Raw genomic sequence first — 16,483 nt, 5'->3', positions numbered from 1 at the left:
GTAATTGCTTGAAAAATTAAATTGCAATGTTAGTTGTGTTTCCTTCCCTCCCTTCCAGCTACACAGAAAAATTATGGCTGATTGTATTTCAAAAGGAAGTTCAGTTGTTTGGAAATTCAGAATACATTTTTTATAGTAAATTCTTTTAAGTACATAAGTTAAAAATGGTTATGTTCCTAGGCAATCCTTTAAAAGCTTACTATATAAGCCATAATTAGCTTAGCTGTCTGCTTGCAGTGTCAAATTATAAAGAGTAAATAATATCACAGGCATAGTCATTAAATTAAAAAAAAATTCTTCAGGGTTAGTTTTGCAAAATTAATCCTGAATTCTGGTAATGGATTGATAAAGGGATTCAATCAGAACTACTAAGGAGTGGAGACTTTTGGGTGGTTGGTAGGCTTTCCTTGTAATGTCTTTATATATTGATGGCATTATTTTCTCAGTATAGATCAAAGAGATTGGAATTAGGAGAAGTGCTATCTTTTGGCCTACCGAAGTGGTTAGGGTTGGTTTTTAACTCCTGAAAATGTTCTGAGTTCCATAATAATTGATGTATTCCTTGGTTTCTATCAGCTGAATTTTTTTCCCCCATGGGAATAGGACAGACCGACCTAAAATATTACATTTTGTCTTGTTAAACCGTTACTATGGTAGTAGGCAAGTGAAAGAGTGAATGTTGCCTTAAATAAGATTTGAAGGAACAAAGGTAGAATAAATCTAGGGTGTGGTTTTGAAAAAGGAGTTGGTTTAACGGCCAGATTTAAGAGAGTAGTGGGAGAGTATAATATGTGAATGATCCTTGATAGAGAAAAGATGATAGTGATAAAGGTAGGCAGTCCTAGTTGTGGTCACTAACTGGTGCTGGGTATCTTCTGAAAGCTGTTAGGAACTGGAATATGATCAGTGTGCTGCTTTGGATTTTCGTCAGGTTGACAGTAACCACTAAAAATACTTAAATAACATTATATACATTTAAACTATCCTTTCTTTTAAAAAGATTTATTTAGTTTTATTGGGAAGTCAGATTTAGAGAGGAGGAGAGACAGAGAAGAATATCTTCCATCCAATGATTCACTCCCCGAGTGGATGCAATAGCGGGGACGATCCAAAGTCAGGAGCCAGGAGCTGCTCCCGGGTCTCCCACACAGGTTCAGGGTCTCAAGGCTTTGGGCCATCCTCCACTGCTTTCCCAGGCCATGAGCAGGGAGCTGGATGGAGCAGCCAGGATATGAACCTGTGATCCTGGCGCATGCAAGGCGAGGACCCCAGCCACTAGACTACTGTGCTGGGCCCAGCTATTTTTCTTTAGTAAATTCAGTTATTAAGCAAATATGCTTCTTGAATTTTAGAAAGATATTACACTGTAGTAAATAGGTTCTTAAAATATTGTGTGTTTTTTTCATATTACTCTTTGATTTATTGATTAGAAAAATCTTTCTTCCCTGTCTTTCTAATTCGCATTGCTTCATATTTAGAATATCCCTTGCCTCCATAAGAAATAAAGCAGGAAGTATTTCTTCTAGTTCTGCCAAAGCAGCAGTTATTTTCTTTTTTTCTTTTTCTTCTTTTAAAATATTTATTTATTTATTGGAAAGTCAGATATGCAGACAGGAGGAAAGACAGAGAGGAAGGTCTTACATCCGATGATTCACTCCCCAAGTGACCGCAACGGCTGATGCTATGCCGATCTGGTGCCAGGATCCAGGAACTTCTTCTGGGTATCCCACACAGGTGCAGGGTCCCAAAGCTTTGGGCTGTCCTTGACTGCTTTCCCAGGCCACAGGCAGGGAGCTGGATGGAAAGCGGAGATGCTGGGATTAGAACCGGCACCCATATGGGATCCCGGGGCATTCAAGGCTAGGCCACGGTGCCAGCCCTGCAGCAGTTATCTTCAAGTAGCAGATTATTACTTTCTATTCTGACCAATTTGTTTGCTATCAGTACACTGATTTGATTTTCCTCAGGGGAATTCAGTCTCTATTTTGGATGATTTGTCTCAGGTAATCTTACATCTAAGGCAAAATGAAGCAGTTTAGTTTTAAAGACATTTTTGCAGTTTATACTAAAAAGTGTAAGGACTCTTACTGAAGATGTGTGGTTACATTGGACTATTTTTGTGGATTTTTTTTTTTTGGAACGTAAATGGTATGTGACTCCCATTTTTATAGGCACTGAAGGTGAACATAGTACTCAGTGTTACTAACTGACCTTCAGCAGTTTTCTCTCTTTTGGGGGAGGGGTGTATTCTAAGCTTCTGTTCATTGTTCTGCTTTGGTGTTGGTTCTGTCTTCCATAAGGCTATTGTTTGGATGAAAATATTCTTCTTCTCAGTTCATAGATTTTAAGCTAATACAGTTTTAAGTTTAGACTTGAACATTATAATAACTTATTCTGCATTTTTGTGTTTGTTTATTTAAAATGGGTTAAAGTACATTTGAGTTTTAACAGAAACATTAATTCACTTAAAATAAGTTCAAAACAAGTATGGCTATTTCAAAATAAAAATTTGGATAGTTAATGACATTTGAATCAGAATCTTGTAAAATACTTGAAACTTCCCAACTTTGCTGATTGCAAAATTAATTTTAGGGCCCAAACACCTGTATGTTACGTTTAGGGCATAGTCCTTAACAAAGTAATGCATAAGTGTTCAGAGTAAATGGGCAGATTTGGCTATTGAGCATAATGTTTTATTGAATTGGGATTACCTTGCACAGATTATTATTATTTTTAATTTTTGTTTTTGATAATGATTATATGATTGACCTGGGGTGGGAAGGATTGAGGGTTAGGGAAAAGTGGGTGAAATCATTGTCTCCAAAATCTCAATTGCATCTTGTGTCTTGGGGGAATGGGGAAGCCACACCCAGCCTCCCAAATGTCTTCGTAGTCAAGGATAGGGAACCACCACCTAATTGATATCAAGTCCCGATGTTTGGAATGTTCTGACCAAGTGGTTTGGATAGTTCTGAAATGCTGTCTATTTCACCAATCCATGAATGTGGCAACCCTCCCAATGTTTGAAAGACATAGTCGACCTCAAGTCTTCATTCACCCAGACTTTTGCTGTCCTTGTTTGTTGGGGTGGTTATCCAATTTACACTCTGTTCTCCTTTCTCTGTTAGAGTACCAAATGAGTTGCCGTATTCTCCGTGTGCATCAGGGTCTGTGCCCACTGCTCTGCCTTTTTCACTTGCAGGCAGGTCCAAGGACAACCCAAGCCCCCCAGGATCCTCCACCCCCAGGACTCATGAACTGGCAGGCCCCAGGACCCGGGCCAGGTTGCACAGATTATTAAATCCTTCAACATCTTAGGTTCTCCCAGTTTAAAAATAATTGTTCCTGAGTATGTTACAAGATTATGATAAATTATACAGTATATTATCGTTTTTTCAACAGTGTGGCTTATTAATATCATATAAAACCCTTTAAATTTAAGAAATAGTTCAGCTCTTGCTTTTTCTTAGATCTAAATTTTAAGAACTGGCTTCCTTAAGGAAAATATGAAATTAGGTAGCTTTGTTAAGTGAGCAAAGTATTTTCAATTTTTAGATTTAAAATTAGAATGTCAGTGCCAGACACCTCCTAAATATTTAAGCATCCTTAAATTGGCCCGTTGATTTCTGGGTGTTCAGCACTTTAGAAATGGTGCATCTCAGGTGGCTGTATTTGTTCATCTTGTAGTGGGTTGATCTAGAGAATGGCTTCAGAAAATATGACCATAAAGCGTTGCTTATAGGTACAGCTCTACCCTGTGTTTGAGATATTGAGAAGCAAGCTGTGTATAGCATTTTTGGATATGCCTAAACAAAGCTTTTGTAAAATATGTATTCTTTATTTTTGTTGAAGATTTATTATATTTATTTGGAAGCAATGTTAGCGATCTCATCCATTAGGTCACTCCCCAAAATGGCACAGAGGTCAGGGCTGGACTAGACCAAACACAGCATCAAGGTGCTTCTTCCAATTCTGACACATGCGTACAGGGAATCAAGGATTTGGGCTTTTTTTTCCCCCCACATTTTCCCAGGCACATTAGCAAGGAGATGAATTGGAAATGGAACAACCAGGAAATGAATGAGCATACATATGTGATGCTGGTGTTATAAGAGATGGCTTTACCCACTAAACCATAACACCAGCTCATAAGATATGCATTCTGTATTTAACAGCCTTCACTAGAAAGTGATTGTCCTTTGACAAAATGATTTCAGGCTGATGTCTATTTCTAGTTTTTTTTTTAAGATTTATTTTTATTATGTTTTTATTGGAAAGGCGGATATACAGAGAGGAAGATCTTCCGTCCGATGATTCACTCCCCAAGTGAGCGCAACGGCTGATACCATGCCGATCTGAAACCAGGAGCCTCTTCCGGGTCTCCCATGCGGGTGCAGGGTCCCAAAGCCTTGGGCCGACCTGGACTGCTTTCCCGGGCCACAGGCAGGGAGCTGGAAGGGAAGCAGAGCTGCCAGGATAGAACCGGCGCCCATATGGGATCTCGGGCGTGCGAGGCGAGGACCTTAACCACTTGCGCCACCTCGCCGGGCCTGCATTTCTAGTTTTTAAAGAAATTTGGATATAGCCCATAGGGACCATACTAATTTACATTCCCACCTATGGTGTATTAAGAGTTCCCCTTACTCTATACCTTTTCCTGCATTTGTTGTTTTCTTTGTGCTTTTTCTTTTTATGTTTTAATTTTTTTTAAAGACTTTTCTGGCTGGGTGAGGTCATTGTGGTTTTGATTTATATTTCCTTGAGAGCTATTGATACTGAGCTTTTTCTTCTTTCTAGATCTAGTCAGGTCATTTGCTATTTCTGAGCTGGATTGACTGTTCAGTTTGCGAGTGTTTTTTTTTTAAGGTTTATTTATTTTATTGGAAGGACAGATTTATAAAGAGAAGGAGAAACAGAACATAAGATCTTCCACTGCTGGGTGCAGAGTTCCATTGTTTTTGGTACCTTCCTCTACTGTTTCTCAGGCCACAACCAGGGTGCTGGACACAAACTGGTCCCCATATGGGATCCTGGCACTTGCAAGGCAAGAATTTAGCAATTGAGCCATTGAGCAGGGCCCCTGGTTTTTGAGGTCTGATGTGTTCAGGATACTAATAAGTGTTTTCCTGTTTTTCCTCTTAACACATTCATAGTTTCAAGTATTTGATCTGTCATAAGTTGATTTTTATGTATGGTGAGAAGTCCTACTCTATCATGTTTATTACAACACTGTTGACAGTATTCAGGATATGGAATCAGCCAGAGTACCGAATATTAGATAAGCTAATAAGTAAAATATGGTATATATACACTAAAATATTCAGCCATTAGAAATAATGAAATGACTGTCTTCGGCAAAATGGATTGAACTGGAGGATGATAAATAGGTGACATAAGCTAGGTATGGAAGACAAATGCTGCCTGTTTTGCCTCATGTCGAAGTTCAAAAAATGAACACTAATTTTCTAATTATAATGAGAAAATTATAGTGGATTCCACTTGTAGTAGAGGATTCTAGGAGTGCTATGACCAAAGAGAAGTCCTGGAGTTGAGATATTTCCTACTGCTCTGCTGTTGTACCAGGGGCAATGCCATAATCTGAAAATCAAATTTTATTAAAATAACTGAGAGTATTGGATGAAGTGTTTATCATTGTCTTTGAGACATTTGTTAGGATTTCTGTTGTTTTATTTTTTCAAAGATTTACTTATTTCAAAGAGTTACACAGAGAGAGGAAAAGAGATTTTTCGTCTGCTGGTTCACTCCCCTCCCGAAGGCCACAATAAACCTGAGATTAGTCCAGCCTAAAGCCAGGAGACTTGCAGCCTCTTTGAGATCTGAGATCTCTTACATGGATGCAGGCATCCAAGCACTTCGCCCATTCTCTACTGCTTTCTCTGGCATACCAGCAATGAACTGTATTGGAAATGGATCAGCCAGGCCTTGAACCAAACTTAGAGTTTATATTGGATGCTGGTGCTACAGGTGGCAGCTCCACCCACTACCCGTCAGCACAGGGCTTCCATTTCTGGTTTTGTAGGAGGATTTTGGCCTCTTTGAAAGCAGCGCTGTTGTCTTATTATGCTCCAGAAATAACCCAATGTCTGGTGGCAAATTTTAAATTATTTGAATGCCACATAATCAGTTATTTTTCTGCTTTATTTTTCATGTGATTTTTGCTTTGTGCCAAGTTTCCAAAACCCAACACCAACAAAGTATCTTTTGAAATAGATCTTTTGCTAGTAAGACATGATTAACTGAAGTCTAAAGATCATTCATTTATTCTTATTGCTACAAAAGTGATTAAAAAGAAAAACGTTTATTTATTTTTCATTGGAAAGTCGAACATACAGAAAGGAGGAGAAACAGAGAAGAATATCCTCTGTCCACTGATTGACTCCCCAAGTGGCCACAACGGCCAGAGCTGATCCGATCCGAACCCAGGAGCCAGGAGCCTCCTCTGAGTCTCTCACATAGGTGCAGGGTCCCAAGGCTTTGGGCCATGCTCTGCTGCTTTCCCAGGCTACAAGCAGGGAGCTGGATGGGAAGCAGATCCGTCAGGACGTGAACCACTGCCCATACAGGATCTTGGTGCATGCAAAGCGTTGACTTTAGCCATTAGGCTACTGTGCCGGGCCCCTCTGGATGTCATTTTTAGAATATTATTACCAGAAATAGTGTCTTTTTTGTGGGGGAGGAACATGAAGGGCATGGGAAAAATTAAGTTTGACTTTCAGTGTTGGTGGAAAGGTAGTAAAGTACAATAGGGACTGCATGAGGCATATAGCAAGTTCTGCTTAAAGCTTTATGATAAACTAATATTTCTTATTCTTTGTGTAGTAGATATAATGATGTATCTACCTTTGTTTTAGATAGGAAGGTAGAGGAAGCAATCAATGCAGTTTTTTACAATTTTTACCTCATTGTAATTTTGCTTGTAATTGTGCTGAAAAACCTACAGATTTTGCCTGGGTATACTAACTTCCCTGTGGCAATACTAAGTTCACACCAGTTCATCTCCAGTATTAATTGTCCTGCTGCTCAGCAGTTGAAGCTGTAGCACTCCGAAGAGCTTGATGGCTTCCGAATAAAAATGCCAGGGTGTTCGAGTTGTGTAGAAAGCACGAGAGCACTACAACAGACATACCTAAACATCATTTAGGTAGATATCATTTTAGTAGATACCATGTTTGGTTTATAAGAATTCTAGACAACTTCTTTCCTTCAAGAAAGTAAATCCTTTTAAATCTTGCTGAGATAATAAGTGTTCTCAAAAACTCATGTGCAACAGAATGAAAGAAATGGCCCTTGTTCATATCAAACCTCAGTTTAAAGTTCAAGAAACCTCAAAAATCTTTCAGTTATGGAGTCCATTAACAATGTTTTAAGTTTCTATTCTACTTTGAATATTTTAGAATAATTTCATTTCCCATTTGTGAATCCTAATTGTTGGATAGGTGTTCCCAGTTTAGTAGGGGTAATGAAGAGTTCTTTAGTCCTTGGATTAAAGAGCTTTTTGAAGAAGCAAATCTCAGGAAGGAGCTAGGGAGAATCTTCCCAAATGTTTACATTGCTTATGCTATAAAAACTTGTGAGTAATTTCCTCCACCAAAATACCATCATGGTGCGAAAAGACATAATTTGTTGTTACAACTCAGTTTTTGCTTTTATTTATTTGTTTCATTATTTTTCCCAGGGCCAAACGTTTTAATTCAAATTGTGGATTATAGCAGTCATAAATCTGTTCATTTGTTTTAATTGAGATAATGATGGTGTGTTTGTGAATTTGATGTTTGAGATTTTGTAGACAATTTGTTCATTGGAATTAATTCATAGTTCGTGAAACTCTATTGCTGGTATAGTTTTAACTTCGAATGTAGAGTTAAGAGTCAGACAGTGTCTGTCCTTGTTATCTTCTTTGGGGTAGTTGCACTTCGAATATGTATTTAGATTAAACTAGATTTTTAGTAAAGGTGTCAGATTTATTTTACTAGGAGGTGAGGCTTGAAACAAGTAATTGCTATATATATGTGTTGCTTTTACTAAGTTTTATATTCATTTAAAGCATGTGTAACACTGTTTAAAAACAAATCAACACTTTTATTTCAAGCAGCATCATCACCTTAGTGTTAATCTAATCATGTCTGGGTTTTTTGCCTTGAAATTTAGGGTATACATGTTCAAGATAGTTGGTCATTATGACAGCCTGTAAATTACCAGTGCAGGGATGTGGAAAATTTTCTGCCACAAGTCACCTCTATATTTAAAACATCATTTGTGGGTCATGCAAAATTATCCACTGAAAAATTAGCTTGCTATAGGTTTATTGATTTTAAATTCCTGTGATTGCGTTGGCAAGGTCAGACCAAGGGATTTCACAGGTCTCATATGGACTGTAGGCAGAATATTCCCTGCCCCTGTAGGGATCCCTCATTGCTCTGTATCTGTCATGAAGATTATAAGAAGGAGGTAAATCTCAACAACATTGCTTCTTGAGTAATTTATTTTGTAAAAAAAATTATTTGGGTGATGTTTACATAGTTGATTATGATGTAAAGGGTTGATGATTAGGGTAAAGAGGGTGAGACCATTCTTTCCAAATTTTCTTTTTCCTCCTGACTCTGGGAGAAGGGGGGAGGTAGAAGAGACGCCACACCCAGCCTCCCAACCACCTCAGTAGCTCGGAGTTGGAAACGACCACCTGAAGTTATCCCAGGGTCCCCAATGTGGAGCATGCTCTGAGGGTTCTGCTCAGTGGTTTTCTTACTTCTGAAATGCTGTTGATCTCACCCATCCAAGGATGAAGAAATCATTCCAAGGTCAGTTGGCAAACATAGTCCACTTTAGAACCTCCATTCGCTCATATATTTGCTGTCAACACTTGGCTGGGGTAGTTGACCAATTCGTTCTTCCCTCCTTCCTCTGCCCTACCAAATGCCCTCTGCAGGTTCCAGTAGACTGCCATAACCTCCATGTGCATCTGGGTATGTTGTCTACTGCTCTAAGCCACTGAGGAGGCCCAGTTCTTACACATGAGCTTTATGGTCAGACCACAGATCCTGTGATTCTCCCCATGGTTGGAGTTCTGAGTCCAGCATTTTGGTTAGGAAGATCCCCAAAGAAACCACATTTGAAGTTGTTCCAGCACTTGCCAGCTGATACTTCAGCAAAGCCAGTCAAGCTGTTCTTACTCTGGCTCATGAATGTACCAGTGGGTACAGTCAGTTAGCCCAGCCTGTCTCTCCCCCAACCCAGTTCATATGCAGGCCAAGGGGTGTTGTATCCCTGCACGGCCTGGTCTTCTCAGTTCTCACATTTGCCAGTAGGAGCAGTGGCACAGTAGGGAAGACCCCAACAGCCTCACTGCTGGGCCCATCTCTCCCTACGCCCGTCTCACTTGTGCAGTGGGTGCAGGTGGGTGCTACAGCCTTCTTACATGGCCTTGTCTGCCTGCAGTTCCAGCTCATGCTGATGGGTGCTACAGCCTAGCCCACTCCAGTCAACCTCTAGTCCTAGCCCTAATGTGAACTGGCTGGTATTGTGGCCTGACCTGGCTTGTCGTGCACCCGTACTGGTTCTCACATCTGTCACTGAGTGTTATGAACTGGCCCATCCTGGTCTGCCTCCAGTCCTGACCCACACGTATTCCAGTGGGTATTGTAACCTCATCTGGTCTGGGCTGCTTCCTGTTTGGTTCTTGGGCTAACCTGTAGGGACTACGTCCTCACAGAGGAGTTCCCCAAGCTCCTCTGTCAGGTCTCCTTCCAGTGGCAGATCTCACACACACCAGTGGGTGTTTGGCCCGGATTGACTTAGTCTACCTCCTGTCTTGGCAGGAACTGGGGCCTTACCCTAAAGGCCCACACCCATTCTGATCCTTGCTGTTGGGTACTAAGACCTAGCCCAGTCCATCATAGACCCACCCTGGCTCTCACAAGCAGTGGGAACCTAGTCTAATCTAGCACACCCCGGACCCAGTCTATATCCATGCCCAGGAACACTGTAGTCATGCCTAGCAAAATTGCCACCTCCATTTTGGCTTTTGTACTCAGGAATGGGAATCACTACCCAACTGGGGTCCTCTCCTTAGCTCCCCAACCAGGCCTGTTTCCAGTCACAGATCTTGCATGTGCCGCTGGTTGCTCTGACCCAACATGGCGTAATGCACCCCTATTGTTAGCCTTTTTCATCAAATGCAGCCTGATCTGTCTTGACTCGCTCCCAGTCCCAACTCTTGCGGGTGAATGCTACAGCCTATCCCTGCCCAGTTTGCCCTCATCCCTGGCTTTCATGCAAATGGCAGGTGTGATAGCCTAGCCTGGATCCTGCACATGCTGGTGAGCTAGTGAGTCTAGAACCAACCCACACCCTTGCTGACAGGTGGAACTACCTTGCCTGGCCTCAGAAACATCCAGGCCTGGATCAGGCATGCTCACCAGTGGGAGCTATGGCCCACCAAGGGAGCTTCCCAAATTCCCCCACCAGCCCACTCCCAGACCCCAAATCTCACATGTGCCAATGGGTGCTAGGCCCTTACCTGGCATGGTCTGCCTCCTCCATCCCAGGCTTTGTATGAGCTGGTGGATGTTGTGGCCCATCCTGCCCAATACCCTATTTTTGGGTGTGCCTGGTAGTTGCTGCTGCCTGGACCAGCTTGGCCAATTCCCAACTCCAGTACCCATGAGTGTCAGGGAGTTCCACAGTCTTGCCTAGCTTAGCCCATCACTACTCTCAGCTCTTAGGCCAAACAGCAGAAATTGTTGTTCCACAGAAGTAAGCCCACCTTTGCCCCACAGAATCTGACCCAGGACCCGATTCTCGCACATACTGTTTATTGTCATGGCCTAGCGTAACATGACCATCCCCTGTTCTCTGACTATCACTGGTGGGTACTGTGATCTAATCCTACCAGGTATGCCCCAGCCCTAACTTCAGTGTGCCTGATTCATCACTCTGACCCATAAAAATCCTGTGACTTCCCTCTTCCAAATTGCCCTGTCTTGCTTGCTTACTTGCAGGAGCAGTGGTCTTGTTGATGGGAGTCCTTAAGAAGTCATTAGCTGAAATTCCTTGAGGGGTCCTCCTTCACTCACATACCCTTGCCTTTTCTCTGATTAATCCATAGTTCCTGTGCCTGGGAGCACATGGATTCCCCAGTCTGGTCCACCAGCAGACCACTCCAGCATGCTAACTGCTTCTCCCCACCCCCGACCCCTTACCCTGCCCAGGATCAAGCAGGTAGGGAAATCCCCAGTCCCTGCGTGCCCACTCTGGTACCATCCCCATCTCCCAGTCTCCCTGAAAGCCCACACCTCCAGGCTCCAGGGAGCCAGGCCCTGGTGGTGACCCTAGAAGCAGCTAGCTTATTTGGCGCTTTAAAGTTTAGTAGTGAAAAATACTGAGTATTTTATTGTTTGAATTAAGTTAGAATTTAAAAAAAAATTTTAATACAATGGAAGTGATAGCAGATAATATACATACATTTCAGTCAGTGAGCCTAAGGCCTTTTTAAAAAAATATTACTAAAGATTGGTTTTAGATTTGTTAAGGAAGAGAGAGAAACTGAGGCACAATTGCTACCATTTGCAACCAAATGGTCCCAACTCCAGACCATTTCAGTGAAATAAGTCAATCCCCAAAGGACAAATAGCATATTTTCTCCTGATACAAGGCAACCTTCATTCAAAATAATAAAAGATCAATATGTTTTTTGCTACATCTCTTAGGTTTTGATATTTTTATTTTTCGTTTCTTCAAAATAGGTTTTTTCTCTTACTAAATTCTTCACTGACTCATAGGTCATAAATAGCATCATTCTTCAGGAAGGTTTCTTATTTTCTTTTTCGTTTCTTCAGCTACATGTTAGTCACTCAGTATTGTGTTTTTTAACTTCATGTTATAAATTTTCTACTTTTCTTCCTGTTACTTGTTTTATAGCTTTTCATTTAAGGTGATGTATAGTAAGTGTAATTGAGACTATCATATGCAGATGGGAAGCTACAATGCAGCATGCATTTCTACTTCCAAATCAAAGATACGCTGCTAATGCAACTGTTAAATATGTCTTGGCGATAGTACGCTGGACTCTCTGCCATTGTCTGTACTTACAGTGTCAGGATACACTTAGATAGCAGAGTAATGGACTTGTGGCTGTTTATGAAAGACTATGCATTGTAAAAATATGGGGGAAATCAGTGGGTGATGGGATAGGATTTGGGGAAGGGGTGGGGTAAGGGAAATCTCACAACCTATGGAATTGTAGCATAAGATAATTCAAAAAATAAAAAAATAAATCCAGGGGTGCATGATTTGATGAAAGCATGTGCATGAGGAAGGATGAAATAGTAATTAAAATAAATACCTCCATTAAGATATAGTAAAAATTTATGTATTTTGGAGAAGATAGATGATTTTGCTATCCGGATTCTATATGTATTCTAAAATCACTGGAAGAATGAAATAATGCTTTTAAAATTCAGGGATGGAGTAACATAATGCTATCTAGAATAATTTAAGAATTCAGAGAACGAGCTGATTGTGGACCAAGGCTAGTCAAGTACAAGGTATTTCTTAAACCTGTTGAGTACTATTAGTAGTGAGGGCTATGAGCCATTAAGTTTCTTGTGAATGTGCCTTAATTCAAAATGGATTTATTTTTTGTTTTTGCTTTTAGAGATTTATTTATTTTTCATTACAAAGTCAGATGTACAAAGAGGAGGAGAGACAGAGAGGAAGGTCTTCCATCCGATGATTCACTCCCCAAGTGAGCACAATGGCCGTTACTGCGCTGATCTGGTGCCAGGATCCAGGAACCTCTTCCAGGTCTCCCACGCTGGTACAGGGTCCCAAGGCTTTGGGCTGTCCTCAACTGCTTTCCCAGGCCACAAGCAGGGAGCTGGATGGGATTAGAACCGGTGCCCATATGGGATCCTGGCGCGTTCAAGGCGAGGACTTCAGCTGCTAGGCCACTGAGCCGGGCTCTTGTTTCAAGTTTTGTATCTTTTAACCCTAATTTAACATTCCTTTCTTCTTCTGATGTCTGTGAGTTACTACTTTCTTAAAAATATGGTCTGAAAACAGTTGGCATATTTATGTTTTCAATGACAAATATTTTGTTTTCAAATCAAATAAGACTTTGGGAAAACGATCTAGGACATTTAGAGATGGACAGATAAGATCAAACTGATGGATCTACTGTTTGTTGTTTAACTGTAGGAAAAATTTAATGTACTTTCTATTACCTTCAGTTTGGGAGCATTACCTCATGGGGTCCTTGTTTTCATGAAATGAAAGTATATACACACACACACACACATATATATATACACACACATACACATGAAACTACATATAATGCTTCATCTATAGTGATTGAATAAATCGTGGCTTAAAAATTACTTGTAATGTAATTTTATATCACTAAGTAAGGTGATTTTAAAAATATATAGTGAAAAATATGATGGTCTTTGTATTCTTGTGCATTTTCCTCAGTTTAACTTTACACAGTTCTAATTTTGTTTTTATTCCTTTCCTTGTTTTAGGAGACAAGGATGGCAGCAAGGTAACTACAGTGGTTGCAACTCCTGGGCAGGGACCCGACAGGCCGCAAGAAGTCAGTTATACAGACACTAAAGTGATTGGGAATGGGTCATTTGGTGTAGTATACCAAGCAAAACTTTGTGACTCAGGAGAACTGGTTGCCATCAAGAAAGTATTACAGGACAAGAGATTTAAGGTAAGACAATTTGAGCTTTCAATTGTTCATGACTATCTTAAAATATACGAGGGTACGTTAAAAAGCTCATAGAAAAAAGGAATGAACGGGTAAGTTTATTTTGATGCTTGAATTCCATGCATAGTTTTTTTTGGTAATATGCATGTTCATGAACTTTTTGAAGATCATTCATGCATGAATTTTAGAATATCTTACACTTAAATTTATCCTTTAGCTCTGTTTTCTTAGACTTTAAAAATTAATTTCATATGTAAATCATTATTTTTATTGTAGTGATTTTTCATTGTTACTAGTCATGTGTTTTATAGAGAGAAAATTTACTGAAGGTTGCAGTCATACTTTGTAACCACTGCTATGAGTGATATATACATTTAAAATCTCATGAAAAGCAAGTTAAAATTCTTTAATTTATACTTTTAAAATTTGACTTCCCCCATCATGTGTTCCTGGGTATAGGATATCAGAGAAGTACTAATTGTGATATTTAAGCATTTGATACTGTTGACTGTGTTTTGTTTCTTATTTCCCAGAAATACAAGATATAGCATTGCCATTTCCACTTTTTCTTTGCTGTTGTTCCTTGTTTCTTTTCCTTCTGCCTTAGCAACTAGCAGTTCACAAAGTTCAATTCTTGTCATTTATTTTCATTTATTACTCTGTGGGAAATCTTTTCTGTAGACACTTAAATGTTATCTCTGTATTGTGTTAATAGTGGAATCAACAAATGTAGTTTTTGTAAATTAAAACTGTCTAACAACTTGTGTAACCTTGCTCTTAGCTGTATTTCTCCCATCTCTGCAATGTTTTCTGCGAGTGTAGTATGTGCTTCAAACTGAGTTACACATTGAAGTGTATAAAAACAAAAGGCACTGTGAAAATAGTGCCAAGTCTTTTGTCTGCCTATTTTGACATGCCTAGAACAACATAGCTTCTCTGCCTTTTGTCTAAGATCGAATGGAATGCCTAAAACATTCTAAATAGGGATTCATTTGCTTTTTATGTCTGAAGTTTTAAGTTCTCACCTCTCATAAGTACTAATCTTGTGTTATTAAATGCCTCCTGGATACTTCCAGCCAGAAGTTGGAAGCTTATTCTGGGTCTCCTGGCAGCGGATGATATGAATCCACCTTCTTGAGCGATCATCTGTTGTCCCTCATGGTGCACGTTATCAGAAAGCTAGATCAGAAGTGAAATTGGTGGGTCAGCATTGTCATGTAGTAGGCTAAGCCTCTGTCTGGGGCAATAACATCCCATATGGGCACCAGTTCATGTCCCGGCTGCTCCACTTCCCATCCAGCTCTGTGCTTATGGTTTGGAAAAGCAGTGGAGGATGGCTCAAGTCCTTGGCCCCTGTTCCCAAGTGTAGTACACAGAAGAAGCTCCTGGCTCTGGATTGGCTCAGCTCTAGTCATTATGACCATTTGGAGAATGAACCAGAAAATGGAGGACCTCTTTCTCTATCTCTCCCCATCTCTGTATATAACTCTGCATTTCTAATAAAAATAAAGTCTTTTTTTTTTTTTAAGTGAAGAATGGGACTCAGATTTAGTTACTTTAGCATGGGCTGCAGGTATCCAAATGGCCTCTTATCCACTATGCTAAAATGCTTGTCCTTTTCTAACTGGATCTTAAAATTTGAATGTTGCACTGTTATCTCAAAAAAATCTTTTTAACTTCTATTTTATTGATTTGAAAGACAGATTTAAATAGAGGGAGGGGGGAGGGAGGGGGGAGAGAAAGAGAGAGAGAAAGAGAGAGAGAGAGAGAGCTGTTTGTTGGTTCATTCTCCAGATGGTTTGAATGGCCAGGGCTGGGCCAGGAGCCAGGAACTTCATCTGGGTCTCTAACGTGGTTCAGGGGCCCAAGCATTTAGTCGTCATCCGCTGTTTTCCTAGGTGCATTAGCAGAAATCTGGATCAGAAATGAAGCATCCAGAACTGGCCCCCAAATTAGAAGTTGTTTAAAAAGTTGGCTGCTTAACACATTGTGCCATAATGCTGGCCCTTGACCTCTTTTCTAACCGAGACTCAATAACTTTAAACTTCAAAGGAACTCCTTTCTTTTGGTTTTGAGACCTTTCAATTTATTTTTTCCTTATAATAGTTTTATTAATATGTCATTTGGCTTAGTCCATTTTCTTGTTTCCAGATCAAATCATTATCAAATTTTTGGGTGACACGTTACTCTCTACTCCCTACCTCTGGTAGATGTGTTCCTTCTTTCTTTTCGCATCACTGCTATCAGTCTGGCCTCTATATTGATTTTCTTCCTTCAGACTCTTCTTATGTGAACAACAGTTCTGCTTGGTCATGTTATTTCTCCTTCTACAGTTCTTCATAGTCTAGGAAAATCATTATCTAGCTAGTTTGGTTATTCACTCAGCAGTTTCTGTATTCTAGCTGTTTCTGCCGATACTCAGCATTCTGAACCTTCTATTTCCTGTTCTTGAAATATGTTGGTCTTTATGACCTCTCAGCTTTTATTCATCTTCCTATCCAGTTCCCTTAATTCTTGTGTATATGTGAAGACAGGTCAAATTCTTTCCCTGAAATTTCACAGATAATTTCAGCCGGCTCTGTGGATCTTTTATTTTAAATTCCTTTAGCTCTTATTGTTTAGTGTCTAGACACTAGGACATTCCTTTGTTTTCTCATGAGAAATTTTCCATTTTTGTTTCTTTCCTGGATACTCATATATTCATTTTCCTAAACCATTAGTTAATAATTATAATCACACGACAAATCCTTA

The 16,483-nt window shown here is 40.0% G+C and overlaps 1 protein-coding gene across 3 annotated transcripts in view; it reads left to right on the top strand.

Moving 5' to 3' along the window:
• Nucleotides 1–16,483, top strand: part of GSK3B (glycogen synthase kinase 3 beta) — a 156,191-nt gene that overhangs the window by 42,261 nt on the left and 97,447 nt on the right. For all 3 annotated transcript variants that reach the window (XM_041002660.1, XM_041002661.1, XM_041002662.1), the window contains exon 2: nt 13,542–13,735. In XM_041002660.1, coding sequence (XP_040858594.1) covers nt 13,542–13,735 — 194 coding nt within the window. The remainder of the gene's footprint in view (nt 1–13,541; nt 13,736–16,483) is intronic.

Source organism: Ochotona curzoniae, unplaced genomic scaffold, assembly GCF_017591425.1.
Source record: "Ochotona curzoniae isolate NIBS_2020 unplaced genomic scaffold, NIBS_Ocur_1.0 scaffold_2587, whole genome shotgun sequence".
Classification (NCBI taxonomy): Eukaryota; Metazoa; Chordata; class Mammalia; order Lagomorpha; family Ochotonidae; genus Ochotona; species Ochotona curzoniae.
This window is presented reverse-complemented; position numbering and strand designations above follow the sequence as displayed.